This window comes from Sordaria macrospora, chromosome 5 (genome assembly GCF_033870435.1).
Source record: "Sordaria macrospora chromosome 5, complete sequence".
Taxonomy (NCBI): Eukaryota; Fungi; Ascomycota; class Sordariomycetes; order Sordariales; family Sordariaceae; genus Sordaria; species Sordaria macrospora.
This window is the reverse complement of record NC_089375.1, coordinates 811,411-837,276: the sequence shown is the minus strand read 5'-3', so window position 1 is coordinate 837,276 and position 25,866 is coordinate 811,411. Positions and strand designations below refer to the sequence as shown.

The window sequence follows — 25,866 nt, the reverse complement described above, 5'->3', positions numbered from 1 at the left end:
CTTCTCACTTCCTCTCATTGCAGTGACGGCTGACGTCCGAACAATGCTTCGTCGAGACTTTATCTCTGGGTATTTATAATGCTTCTTTTTACCGAGATACCACAAACATTCGGGGGGCTATTGTAGCCTGGATACGGTATAAAGGTTGGAATCCCCAAACCCCAAAAGCTCACCCGCAGTAAGATCAGCCCAAGAACACGGACCCCAACCCTTAAGAAAAGCAGGTACCATCTCTTGCATCTCTATCAACAGCCTCAGTGACGTCACTTGTAGGTTTTCAACATCTGGCAGAATGCATCAAGGGACCAGTTAGGAAGACTTCAAACTCCATTCGATACGTTCAATGCCTCGTTACTTGACGGAACAGTCATTCGGAGGAGGGGCTTTCAGAGGACCACCTTAGCGATGATCTACCGAACCCCCACGCGGGGTCGTACCAAAGTCGGGAATGGTCACACCCAGTGGCCATCCATCACACATACAAATTACTCACTCACCCCAGAAAACGATATAGAGTCAAGTCCGATATCTTATCTGTATCTCGGATATCATTTGGCACATGTGGCAGTATAGCTCAATTGGGCGGTTCTAAGTAGTCAAGTATATTAACTTGTTAAAGCCGACTACAAATCCTAGGTAGCCAAGATGCTTATAAATGTATCACAAGTCTCCCTCCCCATCCCTTCTTCCACTTGAGGCTACCGCTAATTTTCATTCAAACCGGATTTATCTCCCCGTGTCATAGCCAATCCCTTAGCCTGATGAGGCCCGCTTGTCCAGTTGAGACTGCGACATGAAGGTCCCTCTGCCGAAGTTATTGGCCAGTTCAGTGTGGGGGATAAATCCGATCTGAATGAAATAAAACGGTATACATACACGACATACACACAACTTCGAAAAAGCAGTTATCAGAAAACTGTTTGATTTGCCTCCTCCTATCTCTCTTGATACCAAACAGTCAATTCCTTCCCCTTGGAAACTCCTGCTATTGGTATATTGATGTCCATCGATGCAAAGCACAATTTTTGATAACCCTTTTTTGATCAGAAACCAGAAAAAGCCTATCCATCCAAAAACTCCATGCAATGTCCATGATGCGAAAACCCCTCTCAAATACCGAAACATCCGTTGGCAGAAAATGGACATTGGAACTCTCGACGACTTTGCTCTCGGCATGCGAAAAATGATATCAGAAACCCCAAAAACTCCGTGGTTGAACGCAAAACCGAGGGATAAAAAAACCCAAATCGCTCGCTTGCCATGCCGGTCATACCATGCCATGCCATGCCAACATAGGGGATAAGAAGAATGAAAAGGTGAGTAGGGAGTCGGAAAAAAAGGTTCTGACGAGAGCCAGATTGATCGCGGATGCGAAAAGAGCCTCTTAAAGCTTGCGCCCAAACATGAAGCTCCCGTACATGCCGCCGACCTCAGCTCTCGCGACGGGGATCTTTCTCATTCCCCAGGCCTCGGCGCCCATCTTCCAACCGCGGCTGCCGTCGTCGCGTGGCACAGAGGGGTCCTGAGACTTCTGTCGCACCATCCATCCGCGGCTTCCGACCTCTGAGGTGCGCCAGCCCATGCGCTGCAAGGTGGCAGACGACTTCACCACACGACGGAAAACATCTTCGGCCAACTCAACCACTTCAAGGGGAGCCGAGAAAGGCTTCATGATCGCACAGCGGCTGTTGAACAGATAAACCAGGTCCAACTCGTTACCCCAGAAGTCTGAGAGATCGAGGAACTTGAGCGTGTGCGGAACCCATTCGAGCTGCTTATCAACATCGTCCGTCTCATCCGGCACAAAAAGACGGTTAACATCCTCCAGTAGGAGGGATCGGCCAATAGACAACTCCTCAAGGTGCTTGGTCAATGGTCGGAGCAAATCAATGTGCGAAGGATCCATCCTGCTTCCCTTCAAGCTGAGCGACTTGAGCGTCTTGGGAAGGACGGGAAGCAGCTCCGAAATATCTTCGACATCAAAGAGCTGGTGGCTTCTGGCATCGGTAGCCAAGCTCAGGTATACGAGACCCTGTGCCGCAGGGTGGTTGGCGAGAAAATCAATCACGCCGCGTGCGGAGAGCAACTTGCATTTGGCGATATTCAGGTGAGTGATCCTGGCCGTGTAGGGGATCGACATGAGGGCCGCATCAGTGATGCGAGTGCCGGCGACATCAAGATGCGTCAACCGGGTAAGCCGGGGAAGAATCGTCTCAAAAACAATCGAAGGCAGTGTCAAGCACTTGTGAAGCGAGAGGCGGCGAACCGACAACTGCGCAGGCCAATCCGGCGTCACTATGGCCGTGAAGGAATCCTTGAAGAATGTCGAAGTGCATCCGCAAAAGTCCAAGGCCTCTATGCGCTCGAGACCCAAAAACAGCTTCCTCAACACATCCGCGCTCAAATCCTGGTCGATGTGCTCCTGGACCAAGAACTCCTGAAGGTTGGGAGTCAACTCAAGGCATCGGAGCAAGGTCTCGGAAGTCAAGTTGCGGGCCAGGGATCGCTCGGCGGCCGTGGAGAAGAGCTGCGAAGGGTTGAAGTGGCAGAAGTCGAGTCGTCGGACGATTGTGCCCAGCGTTTGGTGCTCGGCGATATGGGTCAGGAACTTGTGGAAGATTCTCGAGTGGGGGATCGTAATCTGGCTGTACAGCGTGCTCAAGGTAGCAAAATGCAGTGTCTTGGATGTCAGCAACAGCGACATGAGATCGATATTGCGCCGGGATACGCCGTTCGGGGGAATGTCGAGGACGAGGAGACTGATGATGGCGCCTGTCGGATCACATGTTGGTTAGCGAACGGGTTGTTCCCAGATGCCAAGCGGGGGAGGGGCATTATGGAGTCGGGACGGGTGCGTACTCAAAATTTCGACAGGAAGCCTCTCGATGGCAGCCTCACCCGGCCTGATGGTGACATTTCGGGGAGCCTTTGGCGCACTGCCCCAGACGTTATTCAAGATGGTCAGGTCTCCGAAGCTCCTGCTAGCAAGCTTGCCCTTAACCTGGATTCCCTTCCATCCTTGGAAGCTGTCGGCGGGGGCAACATAGCCGCGAAGCCTGCTGTTGGGCTGGGTCACTGGGGGGCGGAACTGGGTCTGGATCATGTTGAAGGCGTTGATCTTGTCGAGAGTCGAAGGGCCAGGAGTGACCTCGGGGGTGCGATCGTCAACAACCTCTTCGTCGACGTCGAATTGGGAGACCTTGGAGTGAGTGAAGGTCTGGGTAAGCGTATTTTCGTTCTCGCGGATAGAGGAGAAGGAAGAGCGCGACGCCCTGTCGGGAGAAGGCTGGCGGTTTTGAGCTTCACCCATGATCTTGTCGTTGCACTCATTGGGGGAGGGGAGAGCTGGGGAGAGGCACTCCTCGTGGGCAGGAGGAGTAATAGGAGGGCTTGGCGTTTGGATGTGATCCATGGCCGCGAAGTTGTTGAGGTGATGCAGAATGACCATGTTGATTGACGAAGGAGGACGAAAGGTCAAGGGGGGGGGGGGGGGGGGGGGGGCTTGGCCCAGCCCAATGGTAAGATTGCTATGAGGTCAGGTGTGCGACGGCGGGACAATCGATAGTTGACAGCAAGCGGTGACTTGTTTGGCGTCCTTTGTTCGGTTTTTTTTTTGCTTTTGGTGGGAGAAGGGGGACGATGTCACAGACGGTGGCGGGGCCGGGGGGAGATGAAGCCGCAATAAGTTCGGGGGTACAAGCGGAGGAAGTTAGGGTTGGATGGAAGAGCTCTTGAGCAACAAGGGACGAAAGTCGGAGAGTCAGAGAGATCAAAAAGTTGGAGCTATGTCGAGGCTTGACAGGGAAGGTTGATTTGTTGGTGGATCAGTCGGTATTTCGCTTGTGGTGGGTTGTCGGTGTCAGGAAGCTCTTGGATCCCGGAGAGGTTATAAAGAGCCGTTCTTGGATCGCCCCTCGCCAAGTTGGGGTAACCCGGAGTCGACAGGTGAGGCAGGTGTCCAAGCGCGGTGGTCCCACGAGCTCACGAGAACAGGCGTGCGGAAGACCGGACTTTTTTTCTTTGGGTGTTAAGGTAAAAAGGGCTAGCCGCTTGGGAGCCGCTTGGTGTTTTTCTATTAGTCAAGGGATGGTGCTGTTAGGTAAGAGGAACGAGGTTGAAGGGGGTCCCGGGCGATGCAAGTGATGCGGGGAAAGAAAATGGTGTTGAACAGCAATGCACTGCAGATGGAAACAGTTGATGAAAGTGGAAGAGTTGGAGTTGGATCCGCAGGCAGTCGTGATCTGGCTCCCAGATGGTGCCAATCGCAGCAGGGAGCTGAGGTTCGATGCTCGCTCGGGTCGGAGATCCCAGGTCCCGCTCGCCGCCGCCGCCGCTTGCCGCTCGCTGCTGAGAAAGCTGCCGGAGAACTGAAGTGCCCAGACCGGCTCGTGGCCCAACTTCTCCGGCTGTCAAGTGAGGCAAGTGCAAAGCTAGGAAGCCAGGGATATTGTGGAGAGGCTACGTATCGGGAGCGACCGAGAGCACAGTAGCGGAAAATAGAAGTCGGTATGGTCTCTCGTCCACAGGTACCGTGTCGCTTGTAATTCTGTAAACCTGGGGAAATTTGGAGATTTCTGGTAATTGGCGCTACCACAAATTACGACCGGCAGTATAAAACGTGCGCCGACCGTCTTAATACCAATGGGGACGACGAGGAGTGAAGTAGGCGCAATATGACCTCAAATGCGCACGGGTGAACGTAATTTAAAGTTCCCCTCCGCTGGTCCTTCTTTGTATGGTCGGTCCCTTGTGGTTGGGTTGGTTCGTCGGATGAGGGAGGTTCTATTCCCGTCTTTTTTTGGTCGTTCGTTTCGTCCTTGGCCGTTCGATTACCGTACGCGGTTGGCAGGAAACTTGTAAAGCGGATAGTTGTTGGTTGCTGTTGCACAAACAATGACAATGACAATGACGGCAGAAGAAGCGGCCAGAATAAAAGAGCAGGTTCGATGGTGTGGTGGAAAAAAAGGACAAAACTCATTAAATACTGGACCTACTTTTTTTGATTGGGAAGGTACTTAGGGCAAATCAGCAGATGCCGTGCCGGGAGGGCTGCTTGAATTTTCTGTCACCAAGTCCGCGTTTTTATTACTCAACGTGAATTCAAGGAAAGGATGTCCTTTGTCACCTGGCCTTGCATAGACTTGCGCACTCCCTACCAATGAAGTCCGGTGTGTACTTTGTATTCGGGACCCAGCTGGGTGGTTGCCAGACCCCTCAATACGGTCATTGACAGTCACCCTCTCACCCTCTGTGCCTTTGCAGATGGGAATGCAGAACCCTTGGCAGGCATTGGAAATTTGGCTTTTTTGGACACATCATGGAGGCCCCAGTTAAAATGGGCTACTGTTGAAGACCGATTGACGGTGGGGCCCATCGTGGCTACAAAAAATAGAAATGCTCCATGGAATCATTGGGACTTTTCTACCACTCAGAAGCACGAAAGATGGAACGCGGTGGAAACTGGGTCAAAAGGCCAAGACCCTCCAGCTCCCGTCTCCCACATGGACCGGCGTCTCCAGCTGTGGTGCAGGTGCTGGTCATCAGGGACCGGGCCGCCAACAATGCAGAAATTTTTCATTTTCGCCTCATCTGTGCCGTCGTCTTTGCTGTCAGCGCTGTGCGGGTGACTGACGGTCAAAGGGTGTCTCGGGCTTGGTTGATCTTGTAGCATCAGCGACCGGAAATACGAAGCGGACCAACCAGGGCCTGGATATCGCCCACCAAACGTCCGAATCGAGTAACTGGGGCATTTTGCCATGTTGGACTGCACTGCTGGAGAAATCTTGGATTGTTGGAGCCGTCAATTGACACCACGCTCACGACGACGTACGGAGACATGCCTACAAAGACATGATTGCCGCATGGTCGCTCAACAGCTCAAGTTGCCGGCCGGTGCAGACATACCAAAACTACCCGAGTTTCTATGACACGCCATAACATCACCGGTGTGAAGTGGCGGTGGTTGACAAGTCAGCAGTAACGGTACGTACCGTACAGTTACCGTACCAAAGATACGCACTCGTACGTAATGGCTTGAAGGCGAGAGCGAGCTTCTCCACCAACGGAATGACAGCCGTGACATCTCCACCATCAAAACCGCCCTTCTCCTCGCGCTTCTCCAGATTTCCGATCCCGTGCACAATTCAACCATCCGACATGTCGACCGTTATAAAGAAAACACCGAATTCGCGATGGATTTCGAATCATTCCCGCATCTTGTCTTGGCCCACATACCATGATGTTCTGACGTCCAGGCTTTCACCAAGACATCTTTCGGTTGCGATGCGATCAGCGGCTGACACGACCCTTGGCTGACGTGACCAACTTCCATCTGTCGGCTTGAAAGGGTCGAAACCGCATTCCCAGAGGCTCGCAGCTACGTAGCCCCTTATATTAAAATTCTTGTACGGGTGCCCCCGACAACAAGCAATCAAGCAACCAGCAATAAGCTTTCATCAAAAAAGAACCTTGACGTGGGGAGCGACAAGGGGGCCCGGGATCCGGGGGGCTTACACACCGTTTGGACCCCTTTCTTCGCCCTCTTTGAGAAGATCGCCTCCACGCCGTTGTCGGAGGATTTCTTTAATAATGAAGATGGGCCAATCAAACCCGCCATTGGAAAACAAGATGACCAGTCTAGATGATTATTGACAACGGACGGACAAGGTGTCATAAAAAAGTCAAAAACTCAATTTTCAACCATCCAGCCAGCCAGCCATCCATCAAAAATGATCACCCAAGACATCAAGACAAAGTCGAACGGTGCCAAAATTTCCAAGCGCCGAAATGGAATGATCAAGCAGACCACTGAGAGACGACGGAGTGGCATTGATGAGGTGACGCCAAGCGATCCGAACGGTGCGGCCCAGAATGTCCCAGCATTCATTCAATCCCGGGAGAGGCTCAGAACTGTTCACGTGCACCTGATCATTCGCACCGCAAGTTCTCGCTTCTTTTCCCAAACGACGGGAGGTCCGTCTTTTTCTGGTTGATTCCCCAGTGGAAATCCTTCACTTTACCCCTTGTCACCGTCACCGTCACTGTCACTCTCTCCAGTCTCCGTCCTTTTCTCCAACAAATCCATTCAGCAAGAAAAATCCGGGGAGCCGCTTGCAGCCGCCCCGAGCTAACCCTGTCTTGTCTTGGTGTTCTTCCATGCCCCGTCTGCTGTGTTACCACTTGTCGCTACTTTGCTAGCGTAGCCTCATCTTCCTCTCCCTCCCCTTTCCCCGCATATCACTTTGGGGAGAAACTCTCAGCTTGCAGAAAAACAGGAGAAAACTGCAACGTACATTTTCTTGGGAATGAATTTCGTGCTGTCATCCCAAGGTGGGACAAGTCTGTCCATCACATCAACAGGGTGGTAACGATCATTGCACAACACCTCCAACACAGCCAACACACACACACACACAACATTTGCATTTTACATATTCGTGTGACCGTTCCCCTTTTTCCATCTCCGCGGAGCTGACGTCTCTTTATATACTACACTACACTTTTCATCAGGACCTCCTGCCTGACGTACGGAAATACGGGATTGCGTGCTGAATGTGCCCTTCCGAATAGTTCAGCACGTTATACCAGGTTACGGTGACGATGTCGTTCTGTGCTGCTTTGCCATGCTGTCAAGTGATCAAGTACTCACCAATGGATTTCCGCATTTTTCTCCCTGTGGACAAGTCAAGTAAAACCACACGATTCTTTTTCAAAAGTCAAGACAACGTTACAGATACGCAGACAAGCATAACAAAAGGCCCAGACCATCCACCCGACTTTTCACTTTACACTTTCACAGTACACCACAGTACCACTTACCCCAGGTTTTCGGGCACTTCCTAAAGTCTTGGCCAGATCTTCCTCGTTCTCTCCCTCCCTCCCGTCACCCGAACAACATTTTTTAGCCAACGGGAGGATGCCAAAAGACCATGGGGGACAGGGGGGCATGAAAAAGAAATAGAGAAACGACAAAGAAAAGGGGACTGTGTGTCGAAAGTAGACATTTTCTCAGCTTCCCCAAAGTTCAAAAGTTCTCTCTCCCCTGGGGCTTGCGGTGCCGAGTGCTCACATGACCCTGTCACCCTGCCCTGACAGGAAAGAACCATTGACCAACCATTTTTCTCCCTAATGCCAGAAGGCGCCGGGGATGGGTGAAGACGTTCGGGCGTCGTTCCGTTGACCGTCTTTACTCTTTGCTCCCTCTTCTTTCTCGGCTGGGTTGGCTAGAAATATGTATTCTAATCCCCATGTTGCCCAGGTGTCGATCAGGGAGATGTGACGGACGAAGAACCAAGAAAAGAAAAAGCACAGAGAGAGAGAGACAGGCAATGGATAGTAAAAGCGAAGCGATCCTCACCGGTCGGTACATAATACATAATAATAATATTTGGATGTTTCGATCCAATGGTGTGCTACCTACCTACCTACCTATATACTCTCCCCCTCTAAACTTCACTCCACTCTCATCCCCGAATCCCGAATGTCTCCTCTCAACAAACTCTCACGAAACTCATCAGGAAATGTCATGACATATCATGACTGTGACGTATCTATCTATCTATCTAATGGGCATCTTATCTTTTTGTCTCGTATAAGACGTCGCGGCAACCCACCCCAACCCTGCCCAATCCAACCCAGAGCCTGACATTTGACGATCAGACGACAGCTGTATGATCTCCATGATCTCCATTTCCAACATCAGCCCTTTTTGATGTGTCGCTGATGTGCCGTCTCGTCGATGGAGCAAAGAGGCATGAGAGACGTGAGAGACGTGGGAAGCATGAGGGGAAGTACATACAGTTAAGCAAATCAAATCGTCGATTGAGAAACACGTGTATAGTCTCCTCACGACGCTCACGACGCCAGCTGTGCCCATGAAGATGTGATGCATGCAGGTACATACCGAACATCACGAACATCACGAACCTAACCCAGCCATTAGCATAGAAGGTAACGGAGATACTACGTAGCTGCAAGTTGAATGTTCAAGTTGTCTCCGTTCCATGGGACTGGAGATTTCGGTGTTCTTGAGGATTTTACGTTACATAACATTTTCTTGACCAAAGTGAGCAAAGTGAGGGGAAGGTCGTATAGACATATTGGTGCGTTTTTGGTTTTCTTGGGTTCTTGGCGAGCATCCAGACTTGTCAGTTGTTGAGGTGATTTGTCGAGGTGAACTAATCAACTAACCTACACAACAGATAATCGAACTTGTCCGTGACGTGAAATAGGGTGCGATGTATCTGGTTGTAAGTGTACAGTCCACTACTGTTTTGTTTGTTTGTTTGTTTGTTAGCTCAAAACCTCTAGTCAACCTTGGTGTTTCATACCTAACCAAAGCGTAATTCCACCTTGCTTGCATTTGTCACACTGGTTCTTTACTTATATTACATATTCAATTTGTACATAGCCATTCATTCATATTGCTCTTGCTCTTGTGAGGTTTAAGGGACAGTTTAGAATAAATACTTTTTTGTCCCCTGCGTTAGGAGTACTTACCGAGCTATTTGTAACAAACAAACAGACCAGCGTTGTTAGATTGTATTGTAGAGAAAAAGACGGACCCATTTGTTGCTATGCTAGACACGATCAGGATGAGAGGGGTGGGTGGGCATTCAAGATATTTGAGCTGGGTGTGCCAGGTCGAGCGCATTGAGGTTATTCACAGTGGTGTCTGGGGAAAATATCATGATGATAAAGTGGGCAGAAAAGACTGAATAGTATATGCAGGGAAGAAACAATACAGGAAAAAGCGTCCAGCCCATTGATAGAAGAGCATAGCCTACAACATCTATACATGAGGAGACAAAACATATCGATAATCGTCAACCAACAATGTCTACGATCCAAACATGCCTTCGTTCGTTCGTCGGTTCGTTCGTTCGTCATTATATCCATCATTGCAACGCCATTTTGTTCACCGTCTCCCCTTTTCGCGTCGGATCTCACCATCCGACTAAGTCATAGTATAGTCATGAACTGCAATCATTTTCAGAGTTGTCGTACATTCGCAAAAGATGAATATATGTACGTGAACACCGGCCGCTCGCCACTGTCCAACTACCTCAGTAGGTAGATCATTGCGCTCCTAATTGGACAATTGAAATCCTCCTCACCTGCCCGAAGCGCGTAACCTCTTTTTGCAATCCTCACAATACCATTTCGCTGTTTTATCACAAGTCAGGTTAGCTTAAATCCGGACAATGACAAAGAGCGGAACAAACAAAGAAAGAACAAAGACTCACCATTCCCCTTGGGCGCCACCTTCAGCCCCACACACTCCAAATGGAACCATTCCCTTGGACACCCGTCTCCATCGCAAGCCACCATCTCTCCGTAGCTGACTCCGTTGCAGAAGCAGTATCGCTGCTCATCAGCGTCGACCTCATCATCGTCATCGTCGTCCTCTTCCTCCTGCCGTTGTTGCTGAGGTTGCTGTTGCTGAGCCCTGGCAGCAGCAGCCGCAGCGGTACTTCTTCTTCCGTGACCGTGACCGTGGCCGGTCTCAGACTTTGTGTCGCGGTCGCCTCCTCGGTCTCTTTCCGAGGCCCTTTCGGCTTTGCTGTCACGATGAGCGGCGCCGCCCTTCCCTCGGCCGCTAGTGGTGGGTCGGCCGTTATTCTCGTCGCTGACGTCCTTCTTTTCGTCCGAAGCCGCGGCTGACTTGCCTGGCTTCTCATCTTGAAGAGCAGCAGAGACAGCCATGGCCGAGACCGCAGAAGCGCCCTTCTTGTGGCTGCGCTTTGATGTCGTGGCTCCTGATGCCGTGACGGTACTGTTACCAAAGGTATCCTTTCCACTAGTGCCGTTGCTGTCTTTGTCCGATTGATTAGTGTTGTTCCTTGATGGTCGTGACCTCGCAGTCGTTGTGGTGGCATTGGCAGCCTCGGCGAAGGTACCCAACGCTGGTGTTGACGGCTTGCTCGCGCGACCGCTCTTGGTGGTTGTCACAACAGTACTTATTGGCGGAGGTAGTATCGCTGTCTGTGTTACTAACGAGTTTGCTCTTTTCTTGGGTGGTTCCGGCTCTTCGGCTGGGACAGTCGCCGCCTTGCCAGTTTCTTTCTTGGCTGTGGCAGCGTTGAATACCGGCTCTGGTGGGATAGGAGGCTTGATTTCTGTCTCTGGCTTCGCGGTCTCGGTCTTGGCAGGCGTAGCGATAACGGGTTCGGCTTCCTTTTGTACCTTCGCATCTGAAGTTGACTTGCTCTGCGCCACGGCTTCCATTACTGCCGGTGTAATCCCGTTGGGCTTGTTTGTGGTGGCGGTCGCGGGTCGTTGCTGTATAGGGAGGTTGGTAGACGCGGTAGAGTTCTGACGTGCGCGTGACGAAGCCGGACGAGGAGGAAGTGGCACGGGGGAGTTACGTCCGGCCTTGGGATCAGGAAGAGATCCCAGAAGGGGAGATGCCGCCACCGACGGTGAATTGGCGGCATTCGTCCTGCTGTAGCACAGGGGTTAGGATGATAAGGTGAGGTAAGGGAAGCAGAAGCGCTGTAAACATACCTCTTCTTGGCCTGTCCACTTCCTGACGGGAGCGCCTTACGCTTCTTCGTAGTAGGTCCGGCTGGGGCGGCTCCATCGGGCGCTGGGGATCCCCGGGGACTCGCGGTTGCCTTGGTTTTTCCCGTTCCATTGCCAAAGACGCTGCTCATGGCACGTTCCATAGGGGCACCTCCATTGGTTTTGGGCTCCTTGTTGACCTTTCGTCTTTTTGATGGTTCGGCCCCATTAGTCGGGGTGCCATTGGCGATTCCGAGTCCGACGGGGGTAGCTTCGGCCTGGTGTTTCCTGGATTTGCCGGTCCCTGGGCCCTTCTTGGTGGTTTCCTGTGCTTTTAAATCTGCCTCTGGTTCAGTGGCCTGTCCTTTGTTGTTCTTCTTCGCTGCCAACGCCTGTTTCCTGTCGCTACTACGTGCAGCGGCTTCTTCGGCTATCTGTTGGGCAGCGGCAGAGAGGGTAGCCGCACCTTCGCGTCGTGATCGCTCCGCTTCCTTGTGGTTTGTCTTGGGAACCCGGTTCTCGGCGTATGCCCAGTGTGTAGTGCTGCCCCATTTGGCCTCGTCGCTGAACTCGTTCTCCAGGTGTGGCCAAATCTCCTCAATGCGCGACAGCTGCTTGTGAAGGGCATCGTTCGCAGTGGATATGACGTGGTTCTTTTCCTCGAGGGAAACTAGCATTTCTTGTATCTTCCAGGCGGCCTGTCTGAACAGGTGCCGACGCGGTAGATTGGTAGGGTCGAAGACGGCGGCATGGGCCGAATCGGTGTTCGATGGTGGTACCGTAGCGGGGTTCGCGTTCGCGGGCACCAGTCCGCCGGCGCTGTTCTGGGCACTGATTGGCGTCGACGCCGGCGCAACGCTACTATTGCCATCGGTATTCGATCGGGTGCGGTCTGGGACGGGAGCCTTGAGAGCGGCACCGACGAGCTCGAAGAGGGCCGCTTCGGGAGCAAAGATCTTGGCATCGACCTCCTTAAGGAGAGTGAAGTGCCGCACAAGCTCCTTTGGCAGGGCGGTAATGGCATCGGCGAAGTGGGTGACGGCGGGGAAGATGTCGATGGGCTGCTCCGGGGCAGGGCCGCTGGGGAACGAGTTGTTTCGATTGAGGGAGTTGGTTCGTGGAGGGTTGATTCGCGTCTGTCGCACGGGTTGTGCTCTGCGATTCGAGCCAGATGGCCCCGAGGGAGCCTCGGCCGCGGGAGGTTTAGCCGTCTTCATGGTCGGTAGAGAGGTCTGGTATCTGACGCGCGCGGCGTGGATGGTTGGATAAAGAAGCTTATTAGGTGGGAAGTAAAACGAGACAGGAAGTAGACGAGGGGTATGGAGCGTCAAAGCGCAAGAGTAGGTCTGGATCTAACTCTGCTTCTGCTCCCTAGAATTCGTGGCGGCGCTTCCAGCTCGTGTCTGGGGCGTCGGGGACGGAGAAGAGTCAGGTAAGCAGTACGGCGGCGAAGTCGTTGATCACTGCTGGCCAGGGGAGTAGGTGTACGGGGCTGCAAAAGAGGTGTCAGAACATGTCGCCGTGGGTATATCTCGTCGAAGTAAAATGCGTGGGCGTCAGCTAGTCCTGGGGAATTTGGACAGAAAAAGAGGAGGTTAGGGTGGCCGTGGTCGGGTGTGTGTGGTGTTTGTGTGTTTGTGTGGAAGAGAGACTTTCCACTTCGACTTGGGACTGAATGCGAATGCCGTGCGGGTGTCCGCCCAGAGAAAGATGGATGCGATTGGGGATCATTCCCGCCCGTTGCCCTGCTCCGGTGGGCGGGCGGGAACTTCCACTGCCTGAAGGGACAGTGTGCTCTCCCGTCTTCTGCGCTGAAGCACCTGGACACCCTGGCTGCCCTGGCGCACTGCCGCTGGACCTTCCAGTCGCGGCACCCACCATCGACACCCCGACGAGAACCGCGACCGCAACAATCGCATCTCAACCAACCGAATGGCAGCTGCAGATAACCTCCAAAGGTACACAGGTATAACCGAGGCATTCTGCCACTGTCATATCACTGTCGTTTTGGCTTCAATAGCGTGCTTGCTGAGTTTTCCGAGCTCTTCCTCTTTTGCCGGCTGGCAAGTGCTCGAGTGCCCGAGGAGCCATGCCACTCAGTACGGCCTCTCATTGGCTGACTCCAAATTTTCGAGACCTCCGATACGTCACTGGCGGCAGGAAGAGGATGCGATAAGATAAGGCCTTGTCTTATCGCCGAGCCATTGAGGTCGACCATGAAAGGCATACCGACCAGCTGCTTCATCATTTGTCGAATTGGGTTAGCAGTGATGAGTTATTGTTTTCTTGTAATAAACTTGCCCGTTCGATTTGGTTTTGAGTGAGGAAATTCGTCGAATTCTCCTGCCGCCTGGGTTTGAAGATTTGAAGTCCGTTATCGGGCGCATGCTTGAGCAGCCGGAAGACATGATATGACAACACAAAAAGGCTATCCAGACTTAATGCTTGGTTTGTGATTCAAAACTTCCTGGACATGTTCATGCGGGTGATGTGAAATACGCAGATGTACGAACCTGGTCGAAAATACAAATCTTGAGCCCTTCTTTCAAGCCGTAACATGTGAACGGGGTCCTCTCGACCCTGGAGTTTCTATACGCTGCTAAGATATCTAAAATAAAGAAATCGACTGGACTCTTTTTCGCTCCAACGGATTGCACAACTTTGGGGTATTATCAACACCAGCCATCTAGGCCGCCTTGACCCGCTGTCGAGGCCCCTCCTCCATCGCCTTCTTCTTCTGCCGCCACTGCCACTCCAGCAGGACAGGGAGGAAATGCCGCAGGTCAAACTCAGGCCAGAAACACTTGAGGAAAAACATTTGGGTATCTTGGTGGCACTGCCACAGCATAAAGTCGCTCAATCTCTCCACGTCACTGGTCCGCACAAACATGTCTAGCGGTGGGCAGTCGGCCGTGTACATGTGCTTATCGATCGTCTCGGCCGTGATGTTCTCGGCGTTGGGGTATATGGTAATGTTGTTGGAGCCGTCCTTGGAGACGCGGCCTGGGGAATCTGGGTATAGTGTCGTGGTGGACGACATGGAGTCTTCATTATCGTCTGATTCGGCTAGGCTGTGCGGCGGCTCTTGTCCCGAAGACGAGTTGTCGCTTTCGCTCTTCTCGCTCTTGTCTCCCTGCTTGGACATAATCTTTTGTGTAATGCGCGTCTGCGAGAAGGGCGTGCTCTTCGGGGCGGATGATTTCGAGTACTCCTCGACCGTGGAACGGATGGCTGTCGTCATTTCCTCTCGGGATGTGTATGGGAAGCAAATGTTCAAGATGCACCTAGAAGAGCTTGGTCAGCTAACTTGTTACCTGGTTGGGAAGGGCCACAGTAACGAGAAATGCGTACTTCTTGTTGTTCTTGGTTGTGGAAACGGCACGGTCGATAACCTCGAGCACATCGTCGCTCAAAAGATCACGCTCGCCCAACACGCGGACGCTGGCACCGTATCGTTCAAGTAGTTCTCCATGCTGAATCAGTTGCTCCAGCTTGACCTTTGCCAGCTGCATCAGGCCATCGACCTCGTACTTTGGGCGGTTGAAGTTCTCGATGCTGAAAGCGTAAACTGTCACGACCTCGACACCGCACTTGTAGCATATTTCGAGGACCTGATGATACAATCACATGTCAGTCAACATGACCCATAACTCAGGGACCCCGCGTAAATGATAACGTACCCTCGCAAGTGCCTCGAAGCCGAGATGGTGGCCCTCAATGGTCTCGATCTTGTGACTCCGGGCATACCTTCGATTACCGTCCATAACGAAAGCCACGTGGCGAGGGATGGGGCCCTGCTTCAAGGCGCCGATAAGGGTTTCGCGGAGTCCCTTGATGGCCCATTCTGCCGGGGGCGAACTGAGGAACCAGTTTCGAATGCGGGAGAGATAGAGATCAGACATGATGCCGAATTACCGCACACACAAGGGCCGGGAGATGCAGTAATGCGAAGTGGTCGATCCGTTATTGAATATGGGAGGGGGATTGAGAAGACGAGGGCGTGGAGACCTGAGGTTGGACGGGATCAGCCTCCAAAGGGACCCAGAATGGAGGGACTGAAGTGGAAGTTCAAATTGAAGCTCCGAAGGAACTTTTTCTGGGGACTCTAGCGCCGGATCGACGATGCGCACAACGGGCGTTCGATGGGCAGCCAAAGTTGGAGAAATGGAGGCACGATATGCAGTGAACAAGATATAATTGCAAAGCACGGAGAAGGGTAAAAAGGCTCTCGTGTTGATGCTGAAGACAGAATGATAAAGCACAGCTTGTTTGTGGACGCCGTACCCTACTGAACTCTACATGAAATCCGGTCAGGTAACTTACAGAGTCACAGTGGAGAGAATGCCACTCCGAGGCTTTCCATTCGTTGTGGTCCTATCATTTCTCTCCATTTCCCGGCCGTGGCAGGCAGGGTTGAAGTCCGCTTGTGGCCCCACTTTTAATTCTCGGGACACATGTCATCGGCGGGTCTTGGCCAGGAACCGTGACGGCCGGCGATAAAGAAGGAACGACCGACAGCTTCCATTCAACTTCGACACTCTTCTTCACCCCTTGAAACCTAAACACCACTGCCCTGACTGCCCGGCGCATCTGGACAAGTGTTTCGGTTGACACGAGTCCTCCGAAAATAAAAACCTAAAACCTTCTTCATATGTACATCTGATTGCCTGCCATATCCCAAGAGACGGGACACATTCAAAAGGGGGAAAGCGGTACTTACCTGACTATATACGGTCTCGGTCATCTCTTGGCGCAAGGCTCACCTCAACAACCCAACTTGCTCGTCACATTAGGCTTGGGCAGTCTTGATCCTCCGTGACGGCCTGGAAATTATCAGAAAAAAGCCCGGGACCAGATAAACACATCATGTCCTTCACTGACGCGCCAGTGACCAAGGCATTGGTCTTGGGCCTGGTCGGGTCCTCCATCGCCGCCAGCATATTTGATATCAAGCACTACTTCTACATCTCAATCGGCACTCACTTCCTCCGCTACGGACAACTATGGCGCATCTTCACGTACCAACTATGCTACACCAACTCATCCGAGGTCCTCTTTGGAGCCATGTCCCTTTACCACATGAGAATGGTTGAGCGGTTTTGGGGGTCCAGGAAATATGCCGTAAGTACTTCTTATTTTCCTCACCTCACAGACCGTCAGTGATACTCACCACAGACGTCAAAATAGTCTTTCATTGTCATAGCCGGCCTCATCACCGCCATCCTTCCACCTTTCTTCCTCTCCGTGTTCATACGTCCACTCTCCTTCGGCGCCCTGGATTACATCCCTGCCGGCCCAACGCCCGTCCTGTTCGCCATTCTCGCGCAGTACCACGCAATGATCCCGCAAATCTACAAGTACAAGGTCGCGCTATCCACTAGTCCTCCTCCAACCAACGCCAGCGACGACACCAGCGGGCTCATCTTCTCAGACAAGTCGACAAGGTATCTCATGGCCTTGCAGCTGGCCCTCTTTCAGTGGCCTGGCTCTCTCCTCGGTGCCGTGATCGGTTGGGTAGTGGGGTATTTGTGGCGCAACGATCTCTTGCCTGCGGCGGTGTCGAGATGGAGGGTGCCTGGGTGGGTGGTTGGTCTTCGCTCTCAGAAGAGGAACGATAGGTTTGATGGGATTCGCCGGAGGCTGGAGGATGAGGGGGCTTCTTCTACTGGAGTGGCTACGGGAGCGCAGCCGGTTGTTGAGGGAGAAAACAGGAGGAGACCGTTGGGTCAGCAATTGATTGATGAGGTTAGAGGGGCGTTCTGAGGATGGAGAGTACGGGGATTTCCGTCCGGATGTGAAGGGTTCGAGCCAGGGAGGACACCATCAATACAAACGTTATTTCGCAACGCAGTATGTCAGGTTGAACGCCCGTATTGTCTGCTGTCTCTGCATGAATGCAAGCTTGGACACAGGACAAGATTCCCTCCTCCTGTCCGGCATCCCATGGGAAGCACTTCTAGTAATGAATTGATCGCGAACTAGAGCTTGTTGCTATTGATGTTCGAGCCCCAAGCCGGTCATGCCAGCTCCGATAACCTTCAGGCCAGGCGCCGTAGGGTTCTGTGAGGCGAAAGCATCATTCACAACGTCCCTTCATTGTAGACCTACCTCTACAAAGAGCATCCGTGGTATGGATGAAGGTTTCTAAAAGGAGTCGAGTTTAGCCTTGAGATGTGATCTCGATATACTCACAGGACAAGGGCTCGAGCATGGTTATGAAGAAACAAAGTATATCTGTAGCGGGACTCGATTTTCTCGGACAACGCCCGTTTTGTTGACATTACAAGCTTTAGCTGTGAGATAATGAAGGTCCACACCTTGGCCCGACGCGCTTGATTAAGCAAGGGAAATTCATGGTGAGTGCTTGGAGTATTCAAGCTTTGAACAACGAATAAGGGGATCAAAAAGTCTGGGTATTCGGACTACGGCAACGTTCTGAAAGCATAAAACACGGTTAGCTCCTGAACGGTCGTTTGATCATCAATGTCATCGTGAACTTAATATGCGTACGTTGTGAGGGCAGACATGTAACACTTCACTCGACATTCAGATAATCCGCTCTCCAGCCCATCTGTCGAGAAATAGAGATACTTCTTTCTGAAACCCTCGGCTAACATGTTCTCCGATCACTTCCACTTGTTCACTTCCGAAAAGAACGTTGTTCATTTTAATGTCCCCCGGCATATTGAAAGTGGAAGAGAGGACCTCGATAGCTGGCCCAGGATGAAGGACTTAGACCGAAAAGAGAACCCCACCCACCACGCAGGTACAGCCCAGCTTTGGCGCTAGCTTCACAGCGGTTACAGGCTTCAGGTCGCCAGTAAAGGTGGAGACGCCTCTCTCGGGTCGGGTCCATGTCCATATAAAATTGGTTTCCCTTTCTGGATTAAGGCACTTTGGTCCATCTTTCCCCCCTTGATTTTGTTGATCTGATTTCGGTCTTCGCGTCAGTTTCCATGGAGTTTCTTTTTGACAGAATTCTTGACTCTTGTTTCTCTGCCCATTGTTGAAGTCGTCTTTGAGCCCCTGAGGAAGGACACATCTCTTGGCAGCCCCCGGACGGCAATTGAAGGAAAGGATCGTCGGTTAACTGGCACCCAAAACTCAAACACAGCTACAGTGCAGTCAGTGACTTTGTAGACCCATCCCGCGTGGGCCGACCCGACCGACCGCTTTCATCCCGTTCGTCGCTTCCATCCTCCTCCTCCTCAAAAGTCTCCAACTTCGGTCCCCTTGCATTGTGCATACAGGAGACGTACCCGGTGCCTGGACAGCCGCATTGCAGTCGCATCTCGAACATCCTCGCGACCGCGCATAGTCAACCCACGAAACATTGCATGGCGCCGCTATAGTTTTGCAACGACACGACCCGACCAACTGTCTGTTTTGTGACTCGCCTTTCCACGCTCTTTCGCCCTTTTTGTATAATGTCTTGGACGACCTAAGTTGTACTTTCGAACGAATACCGAACCAGCCCCAGGCCACAATCATCACTCTCTTGAATACCTAATACGACGACAACGCCACGGCGCATACGCAACTACCTACCTACTACACCTAACCCTAATAATTCATAATCATGAATGGAGCCGCGACTAGGAAAGGGGCGCCCCCTCCCCTTCATGCCCTGGAGAGGTCTATGACCGACGGGTTCGATAAGTCGCGGTACACTCCCGTAAGAACGACCCAATTGACTGGAGAGAATATCCAGGGGATTCAAGGCTGGGTTGTGGGCTAACAGAAGTGCTTCGCCTACAGGTCAACGCCGCCGACCGGCCCCGAATCTCTGCGATGGTCGACCTGGATGACCCTATCCAAATCCACCTCTTGATGGAAACCGCTTTGAGTGATAGCAAGCAATGGGAGATCCTATCCCAAGAAGAGGTGGACGACCTCAAGAAACAAACCCACTCCCTAACGATACGCATCGACCAAGCCCGCGCCAACCTCGCTATCCAGACAAAGTACCGCGATGCCGCCGTATCCATGGCCCGACTATACAACCCTGGACACAGGAGAAACAGCTCCCGTGACGACATTGCTGCTGCGAGGGAGGCCGAAGTGGAGAAGCAAAACAGCGAGCGCCTTTGCAATGAGCTTTCATCTGAGCTCGCCATGCTCGAAAACCATCTGTTTGACTCTCAACGCCGGCTACTGCAACATACCGCCGCCATCTTGCAGTTGACACATGGCGCGAGAAGGAGGAACGCGCAGACGCCCAACGGCCAGGTCTTTGGCAACTCGATGATGGTCAATGGCATGCCCGAGAGCCCCGAAAGTCTCTACACATACACCAACTCGCGGGACAGTATCAGCATGGAACCCATCGGCGGAGATGATGGATTCGACTGGCGAACATTACACCCCTCGGAAGGACCAGCTGAGAGATCGGTGACCCCTGCTTCTACTGCAGCGCCAACTTTGACGAATCTCGAAATCCCACCAAAATCGCCAATCCGTGAGCAGACCAGCCAGCTGCGGGAAGAGATGGAGCGGGTCAAGGAAGAGAACGAGAGGCTTAAGGCGGCGGAGCAGAAGCTCCGGGACACAGAGGACCAGCTCAGGGCAGGACAGCAGGAACTTTCGGCCGAGAATGACGCTATTCGCACGGAGATCAACGACCAAATCAGGCTGTTCGCGGAAACCGAGCAGAGACTGGGGATCTTGAATCACAAGCTGAGAGATGTAATCACGGAGATCAACCCGTCCGCCGATGCTAACCTCGATGATCCTGAGCCTTCCGCCGGAAATGGCCAAACGCTCCCTGTTCAACTTAACTACCTTGAGCGTGGTCTTGACATGGCCATGCACGAGCAGCAACTGAGATCTGCAGCGATCAACAGAGACTTGGAACTTGCCGGTGATGCCTCGGTGGCCACCCTCACCCAGGCCGAAAAGCGCATCGAGGCACTGAACAGGCGTGCCCATACCTTCCTGACACAGACCGTTCCCGACACACCTGCTCCTCCCACGGTCTCCGAAGGATCTCTCGATGAGCAACTTGACTACCTCGAGAGCACCCTGCGCACCATCAGAGTCGAGATGGGCCGCGCCCAGGGTTCGACTGCTAATACTAACAACAACGCCAGCAGATCCAACAGCGAGCAAGTCGAGGCCGTACTCATGGGTCTGTGGGATATCATCCACACCGGCTACGCGGAGATTCAACGCGCCAAGGCTGCCCGTCGCCAGAAGCGTATCGAGATGAACCTGTCTGTCGACGACGAAGACGAAGACTACCTCTCCGGCAACGACGAAGCCATCGATCCCAACGAGCAGTACTCGCTCCAGGGTTTCTCCGCCAAGGTCCAATGGCTCTACGCCCAAGCCACCAGTCTCAAGGAGCAAAAGGCCGTATTGCAGCGCCAAATCAAGCAGCAGCGCGAGCTCAACAACAAGAGCGGGTCAGAAAAGGACGCCGAGCTGCGCGCGAAGATGGATGAACTCGAGAAAATGCGCACCCTCATCGATGACGCCGAGGCCCGCGTCCACGAAGCAAAGGACAAGATGGAAAGCGCCCTCGAGCAAATGGAGACGATGCAGCGCACCACGGCCGAGCGCGAAGAGGCCGCCATGGCGCGCGGCGCGCAGCAGACGCAGGATAAGCTCATGGAGCGCAACGCCGTCATCGCCAACCTGGAGAGCAAGTTCAATGACGTGTCCACGCGCCTGGCCGAGACGGAAGCGGACGTGGTCGATCTGCAGTCCCAGCTCGAGCAATCCGCCAAGGCCAAGGCGGCAGCCGAAAAGTCCCAGAAGGACGCCGAGGACATCGTCGAGGGCTTGCGCAAGGAAATCAAAGACAAGGACGAGGAGCTCGAGCGCATGAACATGATGCTCGTCGAGATCAAGATGGAAATGACCATCGCCAAGGCCGAGCTAGACGGAGCCTACGGGTCGCGCGCCGAGCGGGCTGCCCAGGCAGCGGCTATCAGCAATAAGAGCGAGCTGGCGGACTTGCAGGCGCAGGTGGCCAAGCTGAAGATGGAGCTGGAGAGCACGCTCAGGGACTTTGAGGCGATTACCAAGGAGTCAATCGCTGCCGAGAAGGAGAAGCTTGATCTAGAGCATAAGCTGGATGACGCGCTGCAGGCCAAGGAGTCGCTGGACAGCGAGGTGGCGGAGCTAAGGGAGAAGATGGACCGGGAGATTGGTAGACTGAAGGAGGAATTGGATAAGGAGCGTCTAAGACCGCCACCCAGTCCGGCGCTGAGCGCGGCGGGTAGTGCTAACGGCATGTTGAGTCCCAGGATGGGCGCGACGATGCTCAGTGAGCAGTTTAGGGCGACGATGAAGGAGGAGAGAAAGAGGTTTAATGGGGAGATGAAGGTACGTTGCCTCTTTGGTTTTCTTTTTTTTTTTTTAAAACTCTGAATGTGTGCTAACCTGACTTGTCTCAACAGGAGGAACTGGCCAAGCGTCGTAAGCTGGAGGAGGAACTGCGTGCCTTGAGGCGGACGACGGCAACGGTTGCAGCTGGTGGTGGTGGGCTAACTCCGGGGTTGAAGAGTCCGCTTAGTACGGGGGCGCTTAGTCCTAGGTCGTGATGATAGATGGACGAGTTCGTGAGGACTTGGGTGTTACTCTAAAAATTCTGAACCGGAGGAGGCTACTCGCATATCTTGCGGGAGGTCCTTCGATTTTCGCATCATTCACACTACATAACAGTTTAAGATTTGGATTACATGAACGGATTGCGGATGGGGATGTCTGGATTGAATGAAAGATGGGCAGAGGCGGCATTGCATGTAAATGAACACCATCATCCGACCCCTTCTTCACCTCATCGTGGTGGCTTATATATACTTCTTCTTATCATATACCATCTTCTTTACATACACTTATAGCATGTCAAGCGCACCACGAACAGTTTAGAAGCAGCGGAACCCGGGGCGGATATTCCAAACACAACCACAAAAATAGATACACAGGATAAAGGAATCGACATTGCTTCAAAGACCTGCCCCCTCTCTCCACATTCAGTCCCTCGTATCACTCGCATCCATGTGCCTTATCAACCTTCCAAAACACCATCGACAAAGTAGAATACGCATCATTGGCACAACGAAATGTCTCAATTCGGTGCAAAAACGCCTAAAGTCTAAAGTCTAAAGTCTAGGCTCTATGGTAAAGAAGTTATCCCGACATGAAGCGTCTAGAGCAGTTGAGCTAGTAAGGAAACAATGACCCATGTCATCTATTACTTATCCGACATTTACTGCCTACCAGCAACGTACCCAGAATCCTCGTCTCCATCCGCTTTCCAAGCTCTTTTGGCGCAGCCGGCGCAGTATGAGCGCGTGTTGACGACCAAGACCCTGTCTTTAGGGCCATTGAGACAAGTGCCCCAGACTCGATTTCCGCCGCCGCCGCCGCCGCCGCCGTGTGCGTCGGATGGAGCAAGTTGTTGTAGATATTTGTCTGATATTATGGAGGCTCGATGGGAAAATGACTTGCGTATTGCGTATTGCGTGTCGGGGGAGACGAATTTGGGGCTGGGAGTCGAGGCGGAATTCGAGGGTTAAATGTGGGTTGATTTCTCGGAGTCTAGTATTCAAGCGTCGGTTAGTGGCTGTTTCTTATGATGTTTTGTGTTTTGTTTCAAAGCCGAGAGGGTAGTGGGAACACGAACATACTTCAGCCAGCAAGTGGCCGTGGTCGAAGCCCTGAGATTCTTCGATGGGTACGCTATCGGGGATATCGAATAATGTGTTGACCATGAAGAGAGAAAGAAGAAAATAGGTATGATTATGATGATGGGAGTGTAAATCGCTCGTTTGCTTCTGAATGAAGAAGAAGAAAATACCTCTAGGTAAGATTATGATGATGGGAGTCTCGAATACATGGGTGGTTGATATCTTGCTGGATTTCTTCCAGACAGAAAGCAAATCCAAGTCCCTTTTTTGACCAGACATACATATTGATATGCCCGCAACAAATTGCAAGTCTGCTGCATATTCTACCAAATACGTCTGTGCAGTTCAGATTTTGGATTTATGTCCTTGTTTCCCAATTGCGACTGTCATCTTTGAAGCTCTATAATATTGGCACCCACGATCTTGCGTGTATATATGTAAGGCAGACTCAGACTTGTATAACTGCAACACTCGGAGCTGTAAGGTACGCGGTCATGAAAAGGAAACTTGCTGTCTGAAAGCCGGACAAGGACATGATAACACGGCGTGCCGTGAATCACTTCAGCATATTTGACGGCAGCATATAAGTCAGCCATTTTCTTTATTTATACTTAAAAGAAACCAGAAAACGCTAACATCTTCTGCTGGCTTACATGCGTTTCTATCTGCTCATTCGGGTTTGCCTTTATGCCTCCTATCCGGCGCCCAGATAGGAAGGAAAGTTGGCAATGGCGAATTTCCCGAGTCCACTACCTACGATATGCTCTTGCCTTTATTTCTTCGTCACATCCAATTGCGTATATATGGAAGGAGCTGAAAGCCAGCTTGCCTTCTATCTTGATGATCAAACCTTTGCCTGCCTTTACTGCAAATAATTTCCCACACCACCCACTTCAATTACCCAACCCATTCCCTCCACTCCCCTCCACTTCCCTCCCCAAAAACCACACCCCACTACCGTCCCTGACCTTCATCATCAGGCTCAGCACGAGATTCCGCCCCGTCCGCTTCGCAATCCTCCTGATCCCGCCGATCTTGCTCCTTCTTCTTCGCCATACACTCTTTGCAGTAAGAATCCGCATCGCTAACAGATACCTGTGTCGTCTGGATTTTCAAGCAAATCCCCCAGCGCATCTTCTCCTTCCCATAATTGATGGCCTTGGTACACAGAGCGCCCAGGGTTCTTCGGTCCACCTTGGTCGTTCGTTCGCATCCGGGGGTCGAGCAGGGGAAGATTTCTATGGTTTGTTGGCACATCTTTACTTCGTTGGGAGTTGGGACTTGGGTGTTTGTTGGCGTCCAGTGGTTGGTAGAAGAAGAGGGCTGAGAATGAGTAATGACTACGAGACGACCAGTTTGCTAAGATCTGGATGGGATGGGAGGGGAGATATGTAGAGCGAACTGAGGAGTGGAGTTCGAGGTGGTGGTTTGCTTTCTTTGGTCCGTCTCCTAGGATGGGATTATCCGTAAGCACAACCATTGGTGGGTGTTGTTAGGTGACTTTTTTTGGTTGTTTCCTGTCAGGGGGGTCTTGGGAACACACCAAAATCCAAATAGGTACCCGCTGTTGGAACTTTGAAGCTTTTGCGTGCTGACTGCTGACTGACTTTGTCTCCTTGGTATCCGATAGTGAGCTGAACGCTGCTGATAGATGTTGTGCTGTGTCTATTGGTGGTGATGATGAGTGTCCTAGATGCATTCTTGATGTTTTCTTCTTGTCCTTTTGTGTTTTCCCTTTGCGGACGATAATGGTCTTCCCTTCATCCCCATAACTACCAAAACAGGCACTACCATTGTCGCTTCCGCCTTCTCGCGATGTCCGTTTGAATGCCAACTGGCACTGCACTTCTCAGGTATGCCTTCCGTAGATGGAAGTATCGTGAAAAGCTCCAACCTAGTAAATGTTTCAGGCTCGTTGAATTGACATGCGATGCAGACCTCGGATCGATGGTGTTGGGAGGTTGACAAATGATCTCAGCACTGCATTTTAATTACCGCTAATCGTAGGATACAAATACGAAATAACGAGCGCCTACCTCGGAGGTAATAAACTAATGAAATTGAATTGAAAGCGACCAAATTGAAGTTGGTCAGTGGTGCAAATATCGTGTGTGCGCATTGCATTCACGACAAACCTTCCATCTCCCACCTCCATGCACCTCGCAACAACCAAACCCCATTTTAAACTCCGAAACAAAACCAAAAAAAACCCAAACATTCATTTCCGTCATCTACATTGCCTACCCGATCGAGTAAAAATTGCAAAATGCTAAGTCACCCAGGTACGCTTGTAGAACGAACGACAATCCGCCAGCTGCGAGATTACGAAATCCCACCACGCAGGTTTTCATCAACGGTAACCACTGCGCCACGACACCAGTTTCAGTGACGGAGTGGCTGCAGAGCTCCCCGTTGTGGTAGATGGGTCAGGTAGCGACCCATATATGGCGCCTGCTACTGCCGCTGGTGCCTGGGCCAGGCCAAAGTTAGGCTTGGAAGGTACGCGGGACGAGCCGGTGTTAATGTCGTGTCATCCAATGTATGCTATGGGAGGGTGCCGGCCTGATGGGTGACGGCGGTGAAAGGAACCCAAACGGTTGGCAGGTATCTGGCATTGTGCGCAGCTTGCGGTTTCTTTGGGCTTGTGAACACTGTATGGAGGTTTTGCCTAATTTGAGAGACGGATAGATTGATCTTTTCAAAACTTACTCGATGGAGTCCGGTGTAG

General features: G+C 52.1%; 5 protein-coding genes across 5 annotated transcripts; 2 read left to right on the top strand and 3 right to left on the bottom strand.

Moving 5' to 3' along the window:
• Positions 1-671: 671 nt before the first annotated feature.
• On the bottom strand, positions 672-3,448 carry SMAC4_08440 (uncharacterized protein; the record flags this gene model as incomplete). The annotated part of the gene is made up of 2 exons (XM_003347388.2): positions 672-2,772; positions 2,860-3,448. 2 exons carry the CDS (start codon positions 3,446-3,448, stop codon positions 1,385-1,387), a joined length of 1,977 nt encoding a protein of 658 aa, XP_003347436.1. The 3' UTR covers positions 672-1,384.
• A 5,834-nt stretch (positions 3,449-9,282) lies between these two features.
• SMAC4_08439 (uncharacterized protein) lies at positions 9,283-13,136 on the bottom strand. Its single transcript, XM_003347387.2, has 3 exons — positions 11,506-13,136; positions 10,245-11,443; positions 9,283-10,164 (listed from the first exon to the last, which is right to left on the bottom strand). The coding sequence occupies exons 1-3, from the start codon at positions 12,717-12,719 to the stop codon at positions 10,112-10,114; spliced, it is 2,466 nt and encodes an 821-aa protein (XP_003347435.1). The 5' UTR covers positions 12,720-13,136; the 3' UTR covers positions 9,283-10,111.
• Positions 13,137-14,053: 917 nt separating this feature from the next.
• SMAC4_08438 (uncharacterized protein) lies at positions 14,054-15,861 on the bottom strand. Its single transcript, XM_003347386.2, has 3 exons — positions 15,183-15,861; positions 14,854-15,113; positions 14,054-14,786 (listed from the first exon to the last, which is right to left on the bottom strand). The coding sequence occupies exons 1-3, from the start codon at positions 15,402-15,404 to the stop codon at positions 14,189-14,191; spliced, it is 1,080 nt and encodes a 359-aa protein (XP_003347434.1). The 5' UTR covers positions 15,405-15,861; the 3' UTR covers positions 14,054-14,188.
• A 187-nt stretch (positions 15,862-16,048) lies between these two features.
• Positions 16,049-17,487, top strand: SMAC4_08437 (uncharacterized protein). The gene is made up of 2 exons (XM_066090797.1): positions 16,049-16,623; positions 16,690-17,487. The coding sequence occupies exons 1-2, from the start codon at positions 16,369-16,371 to the stop codon at positions 17,263-17,265; spliced, it is 831 nt and encodes a 276-aa protein (XP_065947093.1). The 5' UTR covers positions 16,049-16,368; the 3' UTR covers positions 17,266-17,487.
• A 924-nt stretch (positions 17,488-18,411) lies between these two features.
• Positions 18,412-22,533, top strand: SMAC4_08436 (uncharacterized protein). Its single transcript, XM_003347384.2, has 3 exons — positions 18,412-19,177; positions 19,261-21,831; positions 21,906-22,533. The coding sequence occupies exons 1-3, from the start codon at positions 19,082-19,084 to the stop codon at positions 22,047-22,049; spliced, it is 2,811 nt and encodes a 936-aa protein (XP_003347432.1). The 5' UTR covers positions 18,412-19,081; the 3' UTR covers positions 22,050-22,533.
• The last annotated feature ends 3,333 nt before the right edge of the window (positions 22,534-25,866 follow it).